This window comes from Atta cephalotes (assembly GCF_000143395.1).
Source record: "Atta cephalotes unplaced genomic scaffold scaffold00023, whole genome shotgun sequence".
Taxonomy (NCBI): Eukaryota; Metazoa; Arthropoda; class Insecta; order Hymenoptera; family Formicidae; genus Atta; species Atta cephalotes.
In genome coordinates this window covers 461,590-479,120 of record NW_012130087.1, presented here as the reverse complement: position 1 = coordinate 479,120, position 17,531 = coordinate 461,590, and the positions used below count along the sequence as shown (strand labels likewise).

At 37.2% G+C, this 17,531-nt stretch overlaps 1 protein-coding gene across 1 annotated transcript; it reads left to right on the top strand.

Moving 5' to 3' along the window:
* The first annotated feature begins 5,628 nt into the window (after positions 1-5,628).
* On the top strand, positions 5,629-13,447 carry LOC105619805 (lissencephaly-1 homolog). Its single transcript, XM_012201323.1, has 6 exons — positions 5,629-5,666; positions 11,772-11,925; positions 12,065-12,271; positions 12,375-12,785; positions 12,864-13,212; positions 13,374-13,447. The coding sequence occupies exons 1-6, from the start codon at positions 5,629-5,631 to the stop codon at positions 13,445-13,447; spliced, it is 1,233 nt and encodes a 410-aa protein (XP_012056713.1).
* Positions 13,448-17,531: the final 4,084 nt, after the last annotated feature.

Here is a 17,531-nt window from a genome sequence, read left to right as displayed (position 1 = left end):
CTATATATATATATATATATATATATATATATATATATATATATATATATTATTCTCTATTCTATCTATCTATCTCTTAGATTGCGTTTCGAAAACTTTATCCAGGTATCATTTTACTCTTGATCACTAAATGTGTCTCTAATTCCTATTTCCATCAAGATTAATTTTAATATTGCCCTTCATCGTTTTCCAGGTCTAAGAATTAGAAAAAGATGACTAAGTTGAAGTTTAGAGATTAAAGTTAATCTATGTTGATGGAAATGAGCATAAAACTTTTAAAGTAAATCTCATTCTTAAAGATTGAAAATCGAGTCAGTCTTGAAATAGAATGGCTCAATTTTCATTCTTTAGAATGAGATTTTTACTACAAAGGTACTACAAAGGTTAAATAGTATGTGAAAGCATCGGGATGAAGTTTCTGAACACAGTTTTGTCGAGAGGGATGTCGAGCTGTTTATTCTTGGTTCGCAGCATCAGATTTGCGTGTTACAGATCAGTAGTAGCGTTTCCTTGAAATATCTCGTTTTTGCCAAGCATGTTCCTTACGACCTTGAAGCGGCCTACCATTAGTGCAATCGGAGCACTTCTCGATACTGCGGAACGGTCGATACCTTCGGCGAAGCCAGTCAACGCTTCTTTTCGGATTATAAAGATCACGCGCGCTGTGCCAATTGTTTCCTTCTTTGCTGCGTCGATCATAGCTTGTTTACATACAAATTGCATATCTTATCCACGAATGACACACATAACTTTCTAGGTGTCATCACTGGTGCAATTGATTTTTTGTAGAATAATCCTTACCATCGTTAGATAGCAAAAAATCCGTCCGATATGAGATCTGTTAGGGTTGCTTGAAATCCTCAAATATTTTGCACTTAAAATAAGATAAATACATATTTGGGCATCGAAGACAAATAATACGAAAATGCTAAGTGCAAAAGTGCAAGTAACGCGAATAGACCTATGGATCCTCGCGATCCTCTGGATAGAAGCAATTGTAGCAAATGTGTAGAACGATTGTCCAGATATGATACAGAGTACTTTCCAGCAAGAGACAAATGACACAGTGCAAGGCTGGAGTCAAATATTACACATTGAAAATTGAGATTGAAGATTGAAGATTCAAATTTGATTAATAAGTATAAGGAATTTTAGCTTCTATTTTGATTGATCAAATTTCAATCTTTTAATCTCAATCTTCAATGCGTGTGTGTAGTCTGATTCTAACAGATTGAATCATTATTATTGCCAATGTTAAATAAAGATGATATGATCATTGTGTTAAGGAGATACAGTAGAAGAAATAAGAAATGATTTCAAACTACGTGAAACTGTATTCTGGTATATCTGATTTTTAATTGAAATCGTTATTTCTGATTCTTTCTATTATATTTACCCTTACATTTATCTCTTGTTGCACCATTGTTCTTACTTCCTGCGATTACGAAAAGTTACGCCTGCCTAATTACGCGACAAAGATGATGTCCTTTGCGTTCCTCCGTTAGATTTTTGATAAATGAGTTACGTACAGTTTTGACGATTAAAATCTCAATTGTCTCTCAAATAAAAAAATCTAAGAAATTATTATTAAACAAATTACTATTAAATTTTACACATTAATTAGCCATAAGTCTCGAGATTCGAAGTTCTCTAAAACACAAAGTAGAAAAACGTGATTTCTTTCTTTCTCTTCCTCGAATTTATCTGGGCGATTGGAAATAGCTTTCTAATATGTCTATTTCTATTAATGTAAATTATCTTTAATCTCATTTCAACTTATTCTTCATCTTTTTCTAATTCTTAGAATTAGGAAAAGATAAAGAATTAGTTGAACTAAGATTAAAGTTAAATTACATCGGTAGAAACGGGCAATAATTGCTAAGTAGACCACAGAGTTAGTTTTATCGATAAGTTACACTTTCGTGTAACTTTCGTGTAATTGAGTTTTATAACGAGTTTTCATTAGGTAGTCGCACATCCTGGAATTCCATAGAGAATCAACCTTCGCGCGATTCAAGTAGATCTAATCTCCTATCGACAACAGTCTCAACCGGTTGACGATTCTTATTTTCTCGCTTAATATGCGAATCCATTAATTGGGAGAAGCGCGAAATTGTAGGTAGACATCGGAGAGCGAGGTCAGGAAAGCAGTCACTCACTTGAACCGATGAAACGTTCCCGGAAACATAACTGTTATGGAGCTAACAAGTCAGCGAATCGAAAGATCCATCGACTCGATATAAAGAGAGATCGATTGGATATGATAAGAATTTACACCTTATGGATTAGCTCGTGTTATTGAGATGTTTATTAAACAGCTAGACGTTTTGCATGAAGTTAGAAGAGAGCGATACAGTTAGAAAAATATCTGGTTGCAAATGAACGAACCAGAAGATTCTAATCAATTAGAATTTCGATTATCTCCATCAGAATTCTAGTCTCTAAAATTTTTTAATTGTTTAAAATTGTTATTTTTAAAGAGTAAAATGTCATTCTTAAAAATTAAAAATTGAGCTACTTTTTCAAGATTATCTTAATTTTCGCTCTTTAAAGTGAAATTCCATTTCAAAGAATTTCAAGAGTAGATTTAATCAGAAAATTTTAATTCGTCCACACAACACACATTTTCAACTAGAATTTCAGTTAATCCAATCAGACATTTTTCTCATTGTCAATGTATACATTATTGTGGCATGTGTTTAGTATATACATTATTGTGGCAGACTTGCGTGCGAGATATTGGGAAAGCAGAGTTATCAGAATTGAGAAAAGAAACGTCTTTAAGTGAGCTAATGACCCAGGGTTGAATTAAGTAAATAGCTTCCTTGATGATTTTGTAAGTCGTCATTCGTGATATCCACAGGAAGCACTTTCAACGCAGGAAGATGATAGTTTCGTATAGATCTCTTATTTTTAGACGCAGGAGGGCCTTGACCGTCTAAGGATTGAATGGGCGAAGCCCACCTGAAAGAATTTCCCGCTTCTCGTAACGTGCATTACCGTGCTATTTGCAAGGACATCATAAATTATGTATAGCCTCCACTTACGCGGTACTTTCAACTTTTCACGGCAAGTCGCAGCCGTATACATTTACGTGCGACGGCCAAGATCCAGTTTCTCAACCCGAGCATCGGTGCTTCTCGGTGATTAGTATCACTCCATTCATCCCGAGTGTATGTCGTCGAGAGAGAGGTACATTCTTGCGTTTATTACATTGCTGTTCATTTCTATCAATGTAGATTAATTTTAATTTTAATTTTACTTGCTTTTATCTTTTTCTAATTCTTAAAATTAGAAAAAGATGAAGAGTTAATTGAATCGAGATTAAAATTAAATCAAATCATATTAGCGTTCTGGTTATCTAAAAAATTATAATACAGGATTTCCATAAAATTGGAATGTCAGGGAATTTTGCAAATTTTTTGGAAAATTAAAATTCTTAGCTTTAAAGAAGTTTAATATGCGTACATCATATCTATGCAGTTTTTTCGAATACTATCAACTTAACAATTAAATGCAAGTAGCACTCAGCAATATTAATAGTAATTTACATGTTAAAATTGTTAAATTACTATCTCAGTAAAATATTTGTTGAGAGAGCAATTTAACAGGACGAAAATATAAAATTCATTTCTACATCAGGACGAAAATATAAAAAAATTTTGAAAGCATTAGGGAAAATTATGACATTTTATTCGAAAATTAGGAAAAAATTATGAAATTTTAGGATGAAGAATTTGTGACAACCCTGCGATAAATTCAACTAGAAAATTCTGATTTGTCTATTTTCAACAAGAATTCCAATTAATATAATCATTCTTTCCAGTAAATATACTCTTTCCAATTCTTCCACGCGTTCTTTTGTATTCTGTTGTTCTCCATATCTCTCCGCGTCATCTTGTTATTTATTATACATGTCAGAGTATCGATAGGTGAACCCGTTTTGTCCGCGCCGTCCGGTGACCTTCCTCGCAAGTACCCCAATCATGCTTTTTAACGACATTACGATGGCGTTACAAGGTGGAAAGAGGCCGTTATGAATATTTAAATGCATCGCAAAGGCGAAAATATACGCGACTGCCAGGGTGGGCGTGCTGTGCCATGCTGGTTTATCGATCACGGCGCATCGCGGCGATAACCATCGCGTCGTGGAAGCGTCGCGACGACGATGCGCCGACGCTGCGCCGCGCCGCGCGCCTTTACGACTGTCAAGGTCCTTCCTTCTTCATTTGGACTGGCTATTCCAATTTATGCTACCTTACGTTACTTTGCTTATGTTCTGTCTAAAGAATATGATATTTAAAAAAAAATGTGATGATTTAATGTCAATTACCGATACATTTGAGTCATAGAGTCAGTATATTCTATAAATACCTTTTTATTCATATTACTTGTAAATCGATATGCAAATTTTCATTATTTTGAACAATTTCCATACGAAACTGTAATTATAATATTGTACATCTAGTTAAAATTATCTACAATTATATATTTATCTACAATTTTTATATATTTACAATTATATCTACAATTTTTTTTCAAATATTTGAGTCAAATTACACAGCTTTCTCTCCCTGCATATTGATTTTCGTTTCGCAACCTGGCAGGAAATTGCGTATTTAATTTTCCATGTACACGCGAGAGAGTAATGATCGGCAATCGACACTGATTTAACGCAAGCATATGAAGTGTTTCGTTTATGCGACGTTAAATTTAAAATTGTCGACGCCTCCGGTTCCAAGTAAACCGCGTATTCGTAACCGTTCATTATCGCCACGTCAGCGTGATTTCGAGCTTCACTTTTCAAGTCACCTTTCCCTTTCGTGCGGTGCGGTGAAAAGTACTATCGATCCGGCGAAATCATGCTGTCGAGCCCAAGCTTGTCGCCAAACGGCCGCCTTCCGTGCACTCGACGAAAGCTCGCAAAAGTGGTTCCCGCGGCGAGAACGCCCGGCCTACACCGGGTTTCTCCCGCGATGATGGAAAGTAAAATAAACCACGACATTGATTTCAGTACTGTGCGCGCACGTTATATTATCCCGCGGAAACAATTCGGCACGGTCTGCTCTCACGAGCTCGCCGCCGCTTGTTAGCTTCTTTCTCCGCGATAGAAAAATATGACCACTGCTAACACGGCAATGTATTGCAGAAGACAGGAATAAAGCGAATAAAAAATGATTTCTCCGAAGTCATTTTAACATGCAAAGAAGGCGAATGTTATCCTCAAAGTACTTATCATATGATGTAGTACTTCATTTTTGTTGACACATCAAAAGTGTCAATTCGTGCAAATTTTTTTCTTTCTTGAAGTAAAATATATATATATATATATATATATATATACATACATTGTTTTACGTTGGATAATTGATTTTAAGTTTCTTTTAAATTATTGCATTTGATTTTAAATTATTTTTAAATTATTTCATTTTTATTTGAGTTTTTAACACACGCTCTATAAAATATGTATAAAAATGAATTAAGATGTAGATATGTACTTAAATGTGTAATTTTTTATTATAGGCAATACCGATGGCGGAACACTGAGATCATTGAGAGGTGACTGGAAGATCTAGTCGCGCTCCACGGAATCACCATCGAGGTATCCAGCCAGGTCACACGAGGATCATGAAAATGGTGCTGTCTCAACGTCAGAGGGAGGAGTTGTGAGTTAACCAATCGTCATAAAATGCTTCGCCGTACTTCGATTTTCGATCATGATGTTTATATATGCTTAATGGCTTCCCTCAATCTCTTCCCTCAACTACAAATGTTCTTGTCTCTTTCTTTCCGAGTTGTAGGGACTTGATACACGCGAACGAGTATAGTCTGGGAACGGATCAATCAAGAAAATACGCAAGGTTTCCCTCGTATCTCGTGCCACCTACGCTAAAGTTCTCTTTCATAACGATACTTCCAATCTTTCTTTATATTCTCCATGAGGAATAAAAATATTTTATCGTTTGTGAAAAATCTTCACAAACGATAAATTTCTAGAATTTTAGATAATTGCAAAAAAGCTTTTAGATCTTTTATACTCGATTTAAATTTATCGACGTCGTTTATCTGTCATTGAAATTTTACAAACATTCATTAGAAAATGCAATACATTCTAGGTGTATCGTTATAATGTAGCAATTCTATGAGTTACCTTGGCATCGTTAATTGGCATTGAGTACGTTGATGTGCTATGTAATTGGTTCGTTATATTTTGCATAATCGTGGGCGCATGCAGGTGTGAGAGCTACATGGGAGTCGCTCTTGAATTTTCTCATGCCTTCGATTTCACATAGAGAAGCTGGAACGTAGATGAGTCATTCGCAAGCAAATAAACGATGTGCGAGAAGAGTTCTTCAGCTGTCGTGTATTCGCTCTGTGTGACTGTGCTTCCTGTTCAAATGCTGTCGTGCGTACGCACGCGGGAGAATCGAACATCGCCAGTCGTCGCCATTATCTCGCCACGTCCCAATTCGTACTTATCTTTCAATGAAACGTATGTTTTTACATTACTGGTCATTTCTCTTCTCGTCCCCAATGACGATATCCGACGACATTAAGGCAATCTCGCTTTCCTTCTGACAAGTCTTTTGGTCTTGAAAAGATATCTGAAATATATTTGCAGTAAGTAATTTATTTTAGATATTTGAAATGTACAACATATATATTTTTTATATTTCACGAAAAGAGTGATTTTAAATTTTTAAATAGAGTTTTAAATAGACTTTAGCAAAATCGTTCTTTCCACTAATACTTAAATGTTTCTTTTCACTTCTTTGCACAAATTAAACATTGGAATTTCAGGAAAAGACGTTCAGATTGAATAAGAGTTTGGATTATTTAAGTAAACTATCTATAATTAATTCGTTGGTTCCGTTTTGCTCTCCTCATGCGACTCACGACACGAGCAATGCAACATCAAACGGGGGCACCGTCAGAATCGATCATATCCTCGATCTATGCCGACTAATTCCTATGACGCAAAATCGCTCGACGATCGATCGGTCTTAGGGGGTGTACAGCGAGCATGTCCAGGGAATAGCGGGGGCGGTGGTCTGGTAGTGAGGGTGTCTGTCGAGCACGCGCAAACTACAGGATCGATAGCTCGTGCAGAATGAGTCGGCGACGGCGAACCCTCGGAATGAGGCGAGGAAGGGGATGAGAATTGGTTCTCCGCCTGAGGGAGAGGGCTTTCATCGATTAGCATGTAGGTGTACCTTCGCGCATCCATGTTGTTTTCCTTCTAAAAACGCCTTTCAGTTCTTAGGGGCTGCTCATGTGTAATTTTTAACAAGTGGATGGCAAAACGATCCCTCCGGCGTGTGACTTTCACTTCCTGGCTTCCCGTAAACTGATACGAAGGGCGATCAGTATATATTTTAACAAGGAAACTGTTATCAAATGTCTGTGGTTCGACCATTTAGATAGCTGATATTCCAATAAATATAAATTGGCTCTTTGATCTTTATATAAATATCCTCACAAGATCTTTTTAATGTCTTAATTTTTTTTAATATATATATATATTGTATATTTTCTTAAATTAATTATAAAATTTACACATAAAATATTTCTCTGGTAATTAATAATGTAAAGTATCTGCGTATTGAAATTGTTACAAAACGATTAAAATTTCTAAAGGCTGTACTAGTAAATATACACAATTGGAATGTTAAATTTCAAATATCCTAAAGGCCTATTCAAATTGTTTTGTTGATTTAATACAAGATGAATATATTTAAAAAACACGAATATTGTAAAAATTAAAAAACGTAATATATAATTTCTAAGTAATTATATTTTTTCATTAAAATTAACATTTATAATATGTGAAACATTAACACATTTTATTAATTTATATTAGAATTTACGTTTTAAAAAACATTATTTTTGTTTGTTCACTTACACATAAATTGTATTATTTTTAACGCTAAGCAATGTTGAATATTAATTTAATACAAAATATTTAATTAAGTAACAATTATTAAAAACATGATATTCCATACAAAATTTTAATAAGAACTCGAGTGGACGATTTTTAACAGATACAAAATGTTTTTTACTGTGTACGAATAATAAATAATTTAGTATTTTTAACACATTCATGAAATTAAATCTGATCATGTGTATATAATATATGTATATCATGCAGTGTTGCAGAAGGCAATTAATTGGACGTAGCGTGCTTACTCGTGAAATTTAAACGCGATAGATAACAGCGAAACGATTTCGCGCTGATGTCTGCGTCCGTTTCATGCGCTAAGAGGTAGAACGAGTTACCCTCTGCTTCTTCTGTATCTATTTTCACCTTTACATCAAGGAGCCAAGGATAGCACCTCAGGATATCGCTCTTCGATCTATGCCTCAATCTGCATTCCTGCGGCGAGCCGAAACACAGCATGTCTCACACAATTCATCGTTACAGAGTGAAAGAGGAGGGGAAGAAAAGAATTTCGCAGCTTTAAAGTTCTATTGTACCGTTACCGCTCGCTGCTCTATCCTTCTGATCTTTGTATACGAGAGCACCTCTCGAAACGCGTCCTATCGTCAGTAGCGATCTCAGCCTCTTCCCTAGCTTTATCTTTAATTTATACGACAAAAGGCGAGATGATCGGAGAACGGCGGAGTTTAATTTCGATTGCTGCAGGTGTTTCTCGCATTCGTTATGCTCGTATCTAAACGCAACACAAACGATGCAAACGATGTGCCTGTCAGCATCCAATTTCCGGAAAACTTTTTATTTGTCGTTCCTAATGCTTTAAGAACATCATCTAACGCTCACGCGAGTCTTTTTTTTTTTCTTTTTCTGCGAGCGTCACGTCCTAGAATTCTCGTCAACGAGCGATATAAGTGCATTCTCATTCCCTTGCGCGGTTGTAAGAACTCGCGTAGGACATCACGAATGGACCGTGCGATTTGATGACTGTATATCCTCGTGCGATCGAAGGAGAATAAGTACAAAAGATAATAAACGTCTCTTCCGTGATGCTTTCATAATAATGCTATTTGCAGATATCATCGTCGAGAATAAATATCATAAATCCACAGCAATGGATATTCTCTGGTGCGGGAATGGTCCCAGAATAAATTAAAACGAACCTCGGCGATGAATTTCGAATGCCACGGCTTTCGCATGGTTGTACACCTGCGTACAGTTCCCTGGGACACTTGTATGGAATAACGTACGCCGTTAACAATACGCCTTCATATTTATAGAATATATATATATTTTTCTTTTTTCTCTCTTTCTCAGACGTGATCTATTGTCGCACGATCATTCGTCGTATCTCCTGCGTTTTCCCGTGCTTTCGCACGAACCAAGCGTGCGGGTGTCGGATGACGAGGTCGCTTTCCGCACTCACGGAGACAATGATCCCTACTTGAAACATTCTTTTCTGCTTTTGTACGCACACATATCTACGGTTAGATTATCTTGCGTGAGCAAATGCAAAATTTCTCACACCGTTAAGTGCCCCTATAAATTTATCCCTGTTATTATCCACGTTGACCTCTTCTTGATTTTCCGCGAATTAATATGTAATTATCCACGTGTGTCGAACCCTACTTTGTGATGTTTTAAGTTTGATTATATACAAGTGCAGTTAGCAGCGAATAAATCTGAATTGCAAATGAACTTTTTTTCCAAGAGATTATTGACATATAATTCCCTGACTCTTAAAATAGGATAGGATATTTAGGATTATCTTTTGTTTTTTTTAATTTTAGTCTTTGATTAAGCTGTATATATGTACACACACACACACACACACACACATACACACATACACACATATTTTATATTTATATATATATATATTGAGATCTGTATATATGAATTTTGCACTACTAACTTTTTATCATTTGTGCAAACGGACTTTCAATTTGCCTTGATATCAGCTGACAACAGATAAGCCGGTCTGTTTTTACACGAACTTAAGTGTTTCTACATCAGTATTACACTGTATTCAAATTACATTATTATAAATTTAAATTTCGTTATTGTTATTCACCGAGATAAAATTTTATACATTTTATGCATATTTTTGCTTTTATAATATTTAATTCTACATGTGATACACATACACATTGAGAAATCTCAATGAATCATTTTTATTATCATGCTTTGTTTCAATTCTCAGCAATAATCGAATCGTGTCATGAAATGTCTGAATGACGTTTTTCCAATCATTAAAACAAATGTCGCATCAACATACGACGTTATAGCGGGAATAAATAGCGGAAGTAGCCAGCACGTGGTTTAGACTGCTTAGCTTTCTGTCAAGACAAAGTGGCTTTGTTATTTTCTTTATTTTTTTCGGTTACATATCTCGAGTCGCTCCTACGCGTCACGCATAATCGTAAAACGAAGATTATGAGACACCGCGAGCAATAATTTGCCATCACGTAGAATAGTCAGGTGAATAGAGACGAACGGCCGACTCGAGGCCTTTCACCCTGGCACAAGTTTGCCCGACTTTCAATCTCTTTCCCACGTATTCAACCTGCCTTACGGCCTCCTCTTTCCCCGTCTATTGTGTCGGATCGCAGGTACGGCATTTTATCTTTATCTCCGCGTCATAAACAGGCTGTGGTCGACGCCAACGCGGAACAATTGGCGATTAAAGCTATCACTTAACACTCACGTCTTCTCCTTATTCTCTCTTAATCCGATATACCTCCCGAGAAAGCGTCTTGGATAAGCAAACGAGCTAAATTAATTCAAATAAAATTATTAGGTATACAACTTTGCTTCCGCCGTTTTTTTTTCGAAATTCGAGACTTTATTGTAAAAACCTTATATATTTATGATTCAAAGTATTGTCCATCGCTAGCCACTACTTTCTCCCATCTTTCGAGTAGCGTACGAATCCCGCGTCGAAAAAACTGGTCATCTTTTGAGGCTATCCACGAATCGATCCAATTTTTTACTTCTTCATAAGACCGGAAGTGCTGGTCAGCCAGGCCGTGTGCCATTGATCGAAACAAGTGATAGTCAGAGGGAGCAACGTCTGGAGAATACGGCGGGTGGGGGGTAGTAGGACTTCCCATTTCAACGTTTCCAAATATGTCTTGACCACTTTCGCAACATGGGGTCGAGCATTGTCATGTTGCAAAATCACTTTATCGTGTCTCTCGTTGTATTGCGGCCGTTTGTCTTTCAATGCTCGGTTCAAACGCATCAATTGCGTTCGATACCGATCGCCTGTGATTGTTTCAGTCGGTTTTAACAGTTCATAATACACTACGCCGAGCTGGTCCCACCAAATACAGAGCATGACCTTGGACGTCAAAATCACCGTTCTTGAAGCGTTGAAACCACTCACGACACGTTCTTTCACTAATAGCGGCCTCCACCATAAGTATTTGAGAGCCTTCGATGAGCCTCAGCCGCAGATTTCTTCATATTGAAGCAAAAAATTAAAACCTCCCGCAAATGACGAGAATTTGGCTCAGAAACTGACATTTTCAATCGAGAATAACTTTATGATGCAGACACAAATCGACTAATGTTTCTATGGGGTTATGTTGACAGATGCCCAAGTTTATTGTATGTTGTCTATGATCTATTTATTTCGACCACCACTTATCGCTAAAGCCATCTATAGGAAAACGGCGGAAGCAAAGTTGTACACCTAATCATCTAAAATTTTCTATTGTTGTCAATTGACTATTATGTCGTACTATATATATTATGTCGTACTATAATAAAAAGATGAAAAACGATATTTTTTTATGTTTCTACGTTTGTTACAAAACTGAATTGATGCTTTTAGAAATAAGGCGATCGCGGATTACCTTAGCACGAATGGCTATCAGGATGCACTGGAGGCATTCAAGAAAGAAGCCGATATGCCGGGAGAGGTGGAAAGGAAATATGGAGGCCTCCTGGAGAAGAAGTGGACTTCAGTTATACGGTTGCAGAAGAAGGTAAAAATCCCTTCTTTTCGATTCGAGAGACATTTTACTCGTCTCTCGATACAATAGTAATGCGTGCACGGAAGAATTCAACGATATATTACGTCAGCTAAGTGGCTCTTTGTATGCACTCACGTGTAATGTGTCGTAGGTAATGGAACTGGAGTCTAAACTCTCCGAGGCAGAGAAAGAATTCATAGAAGGCGCACCAACACGTGGCAAGAGATCACCGTCCGAATGGATACCGAGGCCACCAGAAAAGTTCAGTCTATCCGGACACAGAGCCCCTATCAATAGAGTTATTTTCCACCCAGTTTTTAGTCTTGTAGTCTCCGCCAGCGAAGATGCTACCATTAAGGTAAGAACGCTCGAACGACTTACAAATAAATCAATGATATTTGCTAGATTGCTTTGCAAGTATCAGATTAAAAACACAATTTATATGCCCTCTATTCTTCTAGGTATGGGATTTTGAAAGTGGCGACTTCGAGAGAACGCTCAAGGGTCACACTGACAGCGTGCAAGACATTGCATTCGATACCTCGGGCAAGCTACTCGCCTCTTGTAGCGCGGACATGTCCATCAAACTGTGGGATTTCCATCAGTCATTCGCTTGCGTCAAGACCATGCACGGTCACGACCACAATGTCAACTCGGTCGCGTTTGTGCCGCAGGGTGACTTCGTGGTGAGCGCCTCCAGGGATAAAACCATCAAGATCTGGGAAGTGGCGACGGGCTACTGTGTGAAGACGCTTACGGGACATAGGGAATGGGTGAGAATGGCGCGAGTCAGCCCATGCGGCGAACTCATCGCCAGCTGCTCGAACGATCAGACTGTTCGAGTATGGCACATTGCGACAAAGGAGACTAAGGTAATGTAGTTTGCTTTTTGTCCTTCTAAAAGTAATCCAAGCATTCATTCGTAATGCAAAATCATTTGGGATCGTCAGGTCGAGTTCAGGGAACACGAGCATGTGGTAGAATGCATCGCATGGGCGCCGGAGAACGCGAGAGCGTCGATCAACGCGGCGGCTGGAGCGGACAATAAGGGCGCACACGAAGGGCCCTTCCTCGCTTCCGGCTCACGGGACAAGATGATCCGCGTGTGGGATGTCGGCGCTGGGGTGTGCCTTTTCACCCTCGTTGGGCACGACAACTGGGTGCGATGCATCGTCTTCCATCCTGGCGGCAAGTTTATCGTCAGCGCGTCCGACGATAAGACGCTGCGAGTCTGGGACACGCGCAATAAGCGAGTAATGAAGACCCTTGAAGCGCACCTTCACTTCTGCACTTCTGTCGGTTCGTACACATCCTTTTACTTTTTTTCTCAATTGGTGCAACATTTCTCTGATTTCATTGAATTATCGAACGCGAATCATTAATTCGGTACATATATAGAGAACAAAGATGTTGCTCCTTCTTCATATTATATATAAGTATATTTGATTCTTTAACTATAGATTTCCACAAGAACCATCCTTATGTGGTCACCGGGAGCGTCGATCAAACGGTGAAGATTTGGGAGTGCCGCTAGTCACCGAATTTTAAATTTTCCGTCAGACGTCGTGTGCGGAAGCGAACGGAAATATAAATGAGAGAAAAGACGAACGCGCATCCATTTTAATGGAATCGGCCGAAAGAGTAAGCTGCTACAAAAGCTATCGTACATATATGCTATTAATATTAATATTATTATATTATTATACATAAACACACATAAACACGTATGGTTAAGAGCTCTTTAATTAATTTATAAAAATAAAGTATAATTAGTAATTATATTATAAAATACATCGTTTTACGGCAATGAACTGCACTATCGAGGAGAGTGAATCGAGAAACGGTTACGAGGATCGAACGATCGAGAGGACGCTCCCACGAGTTCTCATTACCTACGATCACCTACGGGACGTGGGGTCACTAATGCCATATACAATTACAAGAGTTATATTCCTTTAGGCAATTGTGCAATTGTAGTAGGCATTATTCTGTACATATACTGTGTTTTTACTCGCAGCGCGAAATTTTGTCGTTAATGAGTATAACTCGCCTTTGATTTATTCTTACTCTCTTCGTCTGCTTATGCGATTGTATCCATTAAAATATTAGTTACCAGCTGATTGTATACACACGTACACACGCGCACTCGCGCAAAGAGAGAAGAAGATCGTCCTCCTCGATTATCACCTTGCATAAGAACGCGTCGAATCTCTTTAACTTTCTGTCGACAGTGACGAACTTTCGGCTGTGGCGTCACCTCCGCGCAACTACGATGGTAACTAATTCGTGTTGTCACTTATATATCCATACGCTCTCCTCGAGAGTTTTTGAGAGAACGAAGATGTTGCTCCTTCTTTACTCATATTATATATAAATATATACACACAGTATACACACATACATAACACACACATGTATAGACGCGCATGTCTTTGTATCATACAAAGTATCGAGTGTTAATGATCGTCTAATGTCGACTCACGTGTGTCCTGAGTTATCACATTTGCCGTAAAACATCTATTTTGTGGGACACGTAACATAATGTCGCAAATATAAATCGGATGATATACAAACAAATATATAGTACGACAAAGATTATCTCGATCGCAAACGAATAAGTTATTACACGTCTGTGTAGATCGGATTCTCTTGAAACGGCATGTCCCTTTTGGAATTTTACTGAATTTACGTATGTCATGTATACTCTCACAGAGGGTGCGTTCCGTTTCATGCATGGATCGACAGGGCATCACATGTGCGCATTCACTCGTTTTTCCCTTTTTCCTATCATTCTGGATGCGTTCCGTTTCATGCATGATGCGCATGGAGAGCGCATGAGATTGTTCCGTTTCACTCCATGCGCAGTTTATCCACTTACGGGAACGGTTTCCCGCGTCATACCGCGCAGCGCATGAGAGCACATGGACTATCTCAGCTCTTCAGATGGTACAGTCCATGCGCGAGGGATTTAGAGACGAGAAAAAGACTGTTCCGTAAAGTTCGTTACAAATTGTGAAGATTTATTATTCTGAAATTTATAACAAATTTTCTTGAAAAAGCTACACGTTTATATTGATGATGAATTATGTTTAACATATTTGATGATGAGTTTCAAGCGCTTATAAATTGTTCCGTTTTTCTATGCGCAGTAAGAGTAATGGGAAAAAGAGAACGAGCCAACGACTATGTTCAGCGGAGAAAATTGATCAGTGAGCGTTCAGTGATTTTTTTGATATGATTGGATGCATTCAGTACTACAACTGCTCTTTGAACGCTCAGTGAGTTCTTGCATATGATTGGCATATTTGAAAATCTTCAAGATTTGTACATTTCTGATGATAAAATAAATTAAGGAAAGTAATAAAGTTAATTAAAAATAATTAAGGAAAGTAAAATAATAAAGTGTAAACTGAGAGAATCAGGAAATCGCTCGATGGGATTTAAAGAACACTTTGTAGAATGGTGATGGAAAATAGATTTATGCGCCATGTGTTTAGTGTTGTTGCGCAATTATGCGTTCATCATGCATTAATAATAATAATAATGTTACACAATGGACAGCCGAATCTAGAGAATGCGACTGAAACTTGAGCGTCTGAATAGAATCGATTGGAGAAGAGACTCGTGAGGCGTAACGTGTGAAAGTTTTTAGAAGCGCATAGTTCATTGCGTGGGTTCCAAGAGAAGGTGGTACTAGTTGTATCTTTTTAGTTCTAACTAGTATTAGTGGTAGCACATTACGTAGACGATAGAAAGAAGATAAGGGAATAAACCTCGAAGAGAACACGAAGTTAAGGGAGGGTCCCAGATGTTCACATCCCAGAGTTGAACACATCTATTTACATCGGTCAGTGAATAGTAATTTTGCAGTCTACGACCAATGAGAACATATTATCTCGCTTTAGCCAATTAGCGATGTGTCCAATTGAGATCCTCCCGAAGTTAACGATTGATTAACACACATACATACAAATTTACACGTCATACATACTTACACAGACATACGAAAGGTTTTAAAGCGTCCGATTTTTCAGGCATTCAATAAGAAGGAAACATTTACACACGTGTATAAAACGTATAATCCGCAAGAAAAAAGAAATCAATAATCGATAAATCGCTTAATTAAGGATAATTTTTCCAACACGGTACACCTACTGACTGCTACCTTCTCCTATTGTTTATTCAGCCAAGTATAAAACAACAAATCCTCCCTTACCCGAGAAGAAACACTCCTCAATTAAATGTGGTACTAAATTATTTTGGTGAATAATAAACAGAGTTGTCACTGAGTCGTGAGATCGTTATATACTACAAGTCATACCTATGCAATTCGTATTCGGAACAGCATAATTCTTTTCATTCTTTAACGACATAATTTCTTTTTTTTATTATTTGCAGGTCTCATATTAATCTATTCCGAGTATGCGTCTAGGAATGCGCAGACGACTCCGTTGTACCTACTAGAATTTTTGTAGTTTCAATCGGAGCAGTATAGGTTTAGGGTTTCTCCCTTCTAACTCTGCAGTACATTAATCGACATGTGCATGACAGTATTTTATATAGTACAATAGAGCAAAGAGAATTAGCAACGTAGCATTGTAAGCGAGACGCATACCAAACATCCCTGTGCGTGTTTATACGTAGATGATGTAATAAAAAAAAAGAGAAAAACAACACGAAAAGTTATGTTATAGCGTCGCCTGTCATTCGTCACGATTCGTCACGATGGCTTCTATGACTCGCTTTCTACCTGCTTGGGAAATAATGGTACCAACAAGTAGATTTACAATAAAGTATTCTTCGTCATTTGTGATACACAGGATTGGCGAACGTTTATTGTCCTGAAATGTGCTATATGAACTCCTTGTAGGAAAATACTTTTCACTCTTACAGAGTGAAATTAATAGCGATAATATTGCTCCTTTATAGCCGTAGCACAGACTTTTTACATCATAAACTTTATACAATAAATCATTATCTAAGCTTTAAGCTTTAAACTATAAGAAATTGAACACTCATAATCGATTATTCTTCTCTCATTTGACTATGATTAGTTAATATCTTATGATTAAAACTTATGATTTAAGACTTAAAACTTAGCTTATTGTAAAAAGCCCTCGCATAATGCAAAGTGCATACGAGAATCAATCAATCAAAATTTTTTTCTTCCCTGAATAGGAGGAAAAGAAGGATTCTAATTGGTTGATTCATTCATTGGTTGATTCGTATGCACTGTCTATTTTGCATTATACAAAAGTCTATGTTGTGGTTTTTTGTCTGAACTTTTCTGAATTTTTACGCAATCTTATTTTTATTAAAAATAATTCTAAGTTTATAATGATAAAAGAGATTTTTTTCATTTAAGAGATTATCTACATATTATAAAAAGCTATATTGAAGGAAGAATTAATACGATCGATCAAATCGAACATAGGAATTTTTTATGCAAGATTTATTATAATAAAAGATATTTTTTAAATTTATTATAACTATCGGTAATATAGATCGCTCGGTTTATCGCAATCGATAAGACCGATTACTTGCTTATCGATGGATCGAAACCCGCGCGTTTGCTTTAACTTCCCAGCAATAAAAAATCCAAAATTGAGATATAAGAC

Bases quoted from the DNA above. Each gene is read 5' to 3' on its own strand.
- LOC105619805 (XM_012201323.1), top strand. From the start codon at position 5,629: ATGAAAATGGTGCTGTCTCAACGTCAGAGGGAGGAGTT. The intron at 5,667-11,771 runs GTGAGTTAACCA...TGATGCTTTTAG, and splicing joins CAACGTCAGAGGGAGGAGTT to AAATAAGGCGATCGCGGATT. The intron at 12,272-12,374 runs GTAAGAACGCTC...CTATTCTTCTAG, and splicing joins GCGAAGATGCTACCATTAAG to GTATGGGATTTTGAAAGTGG.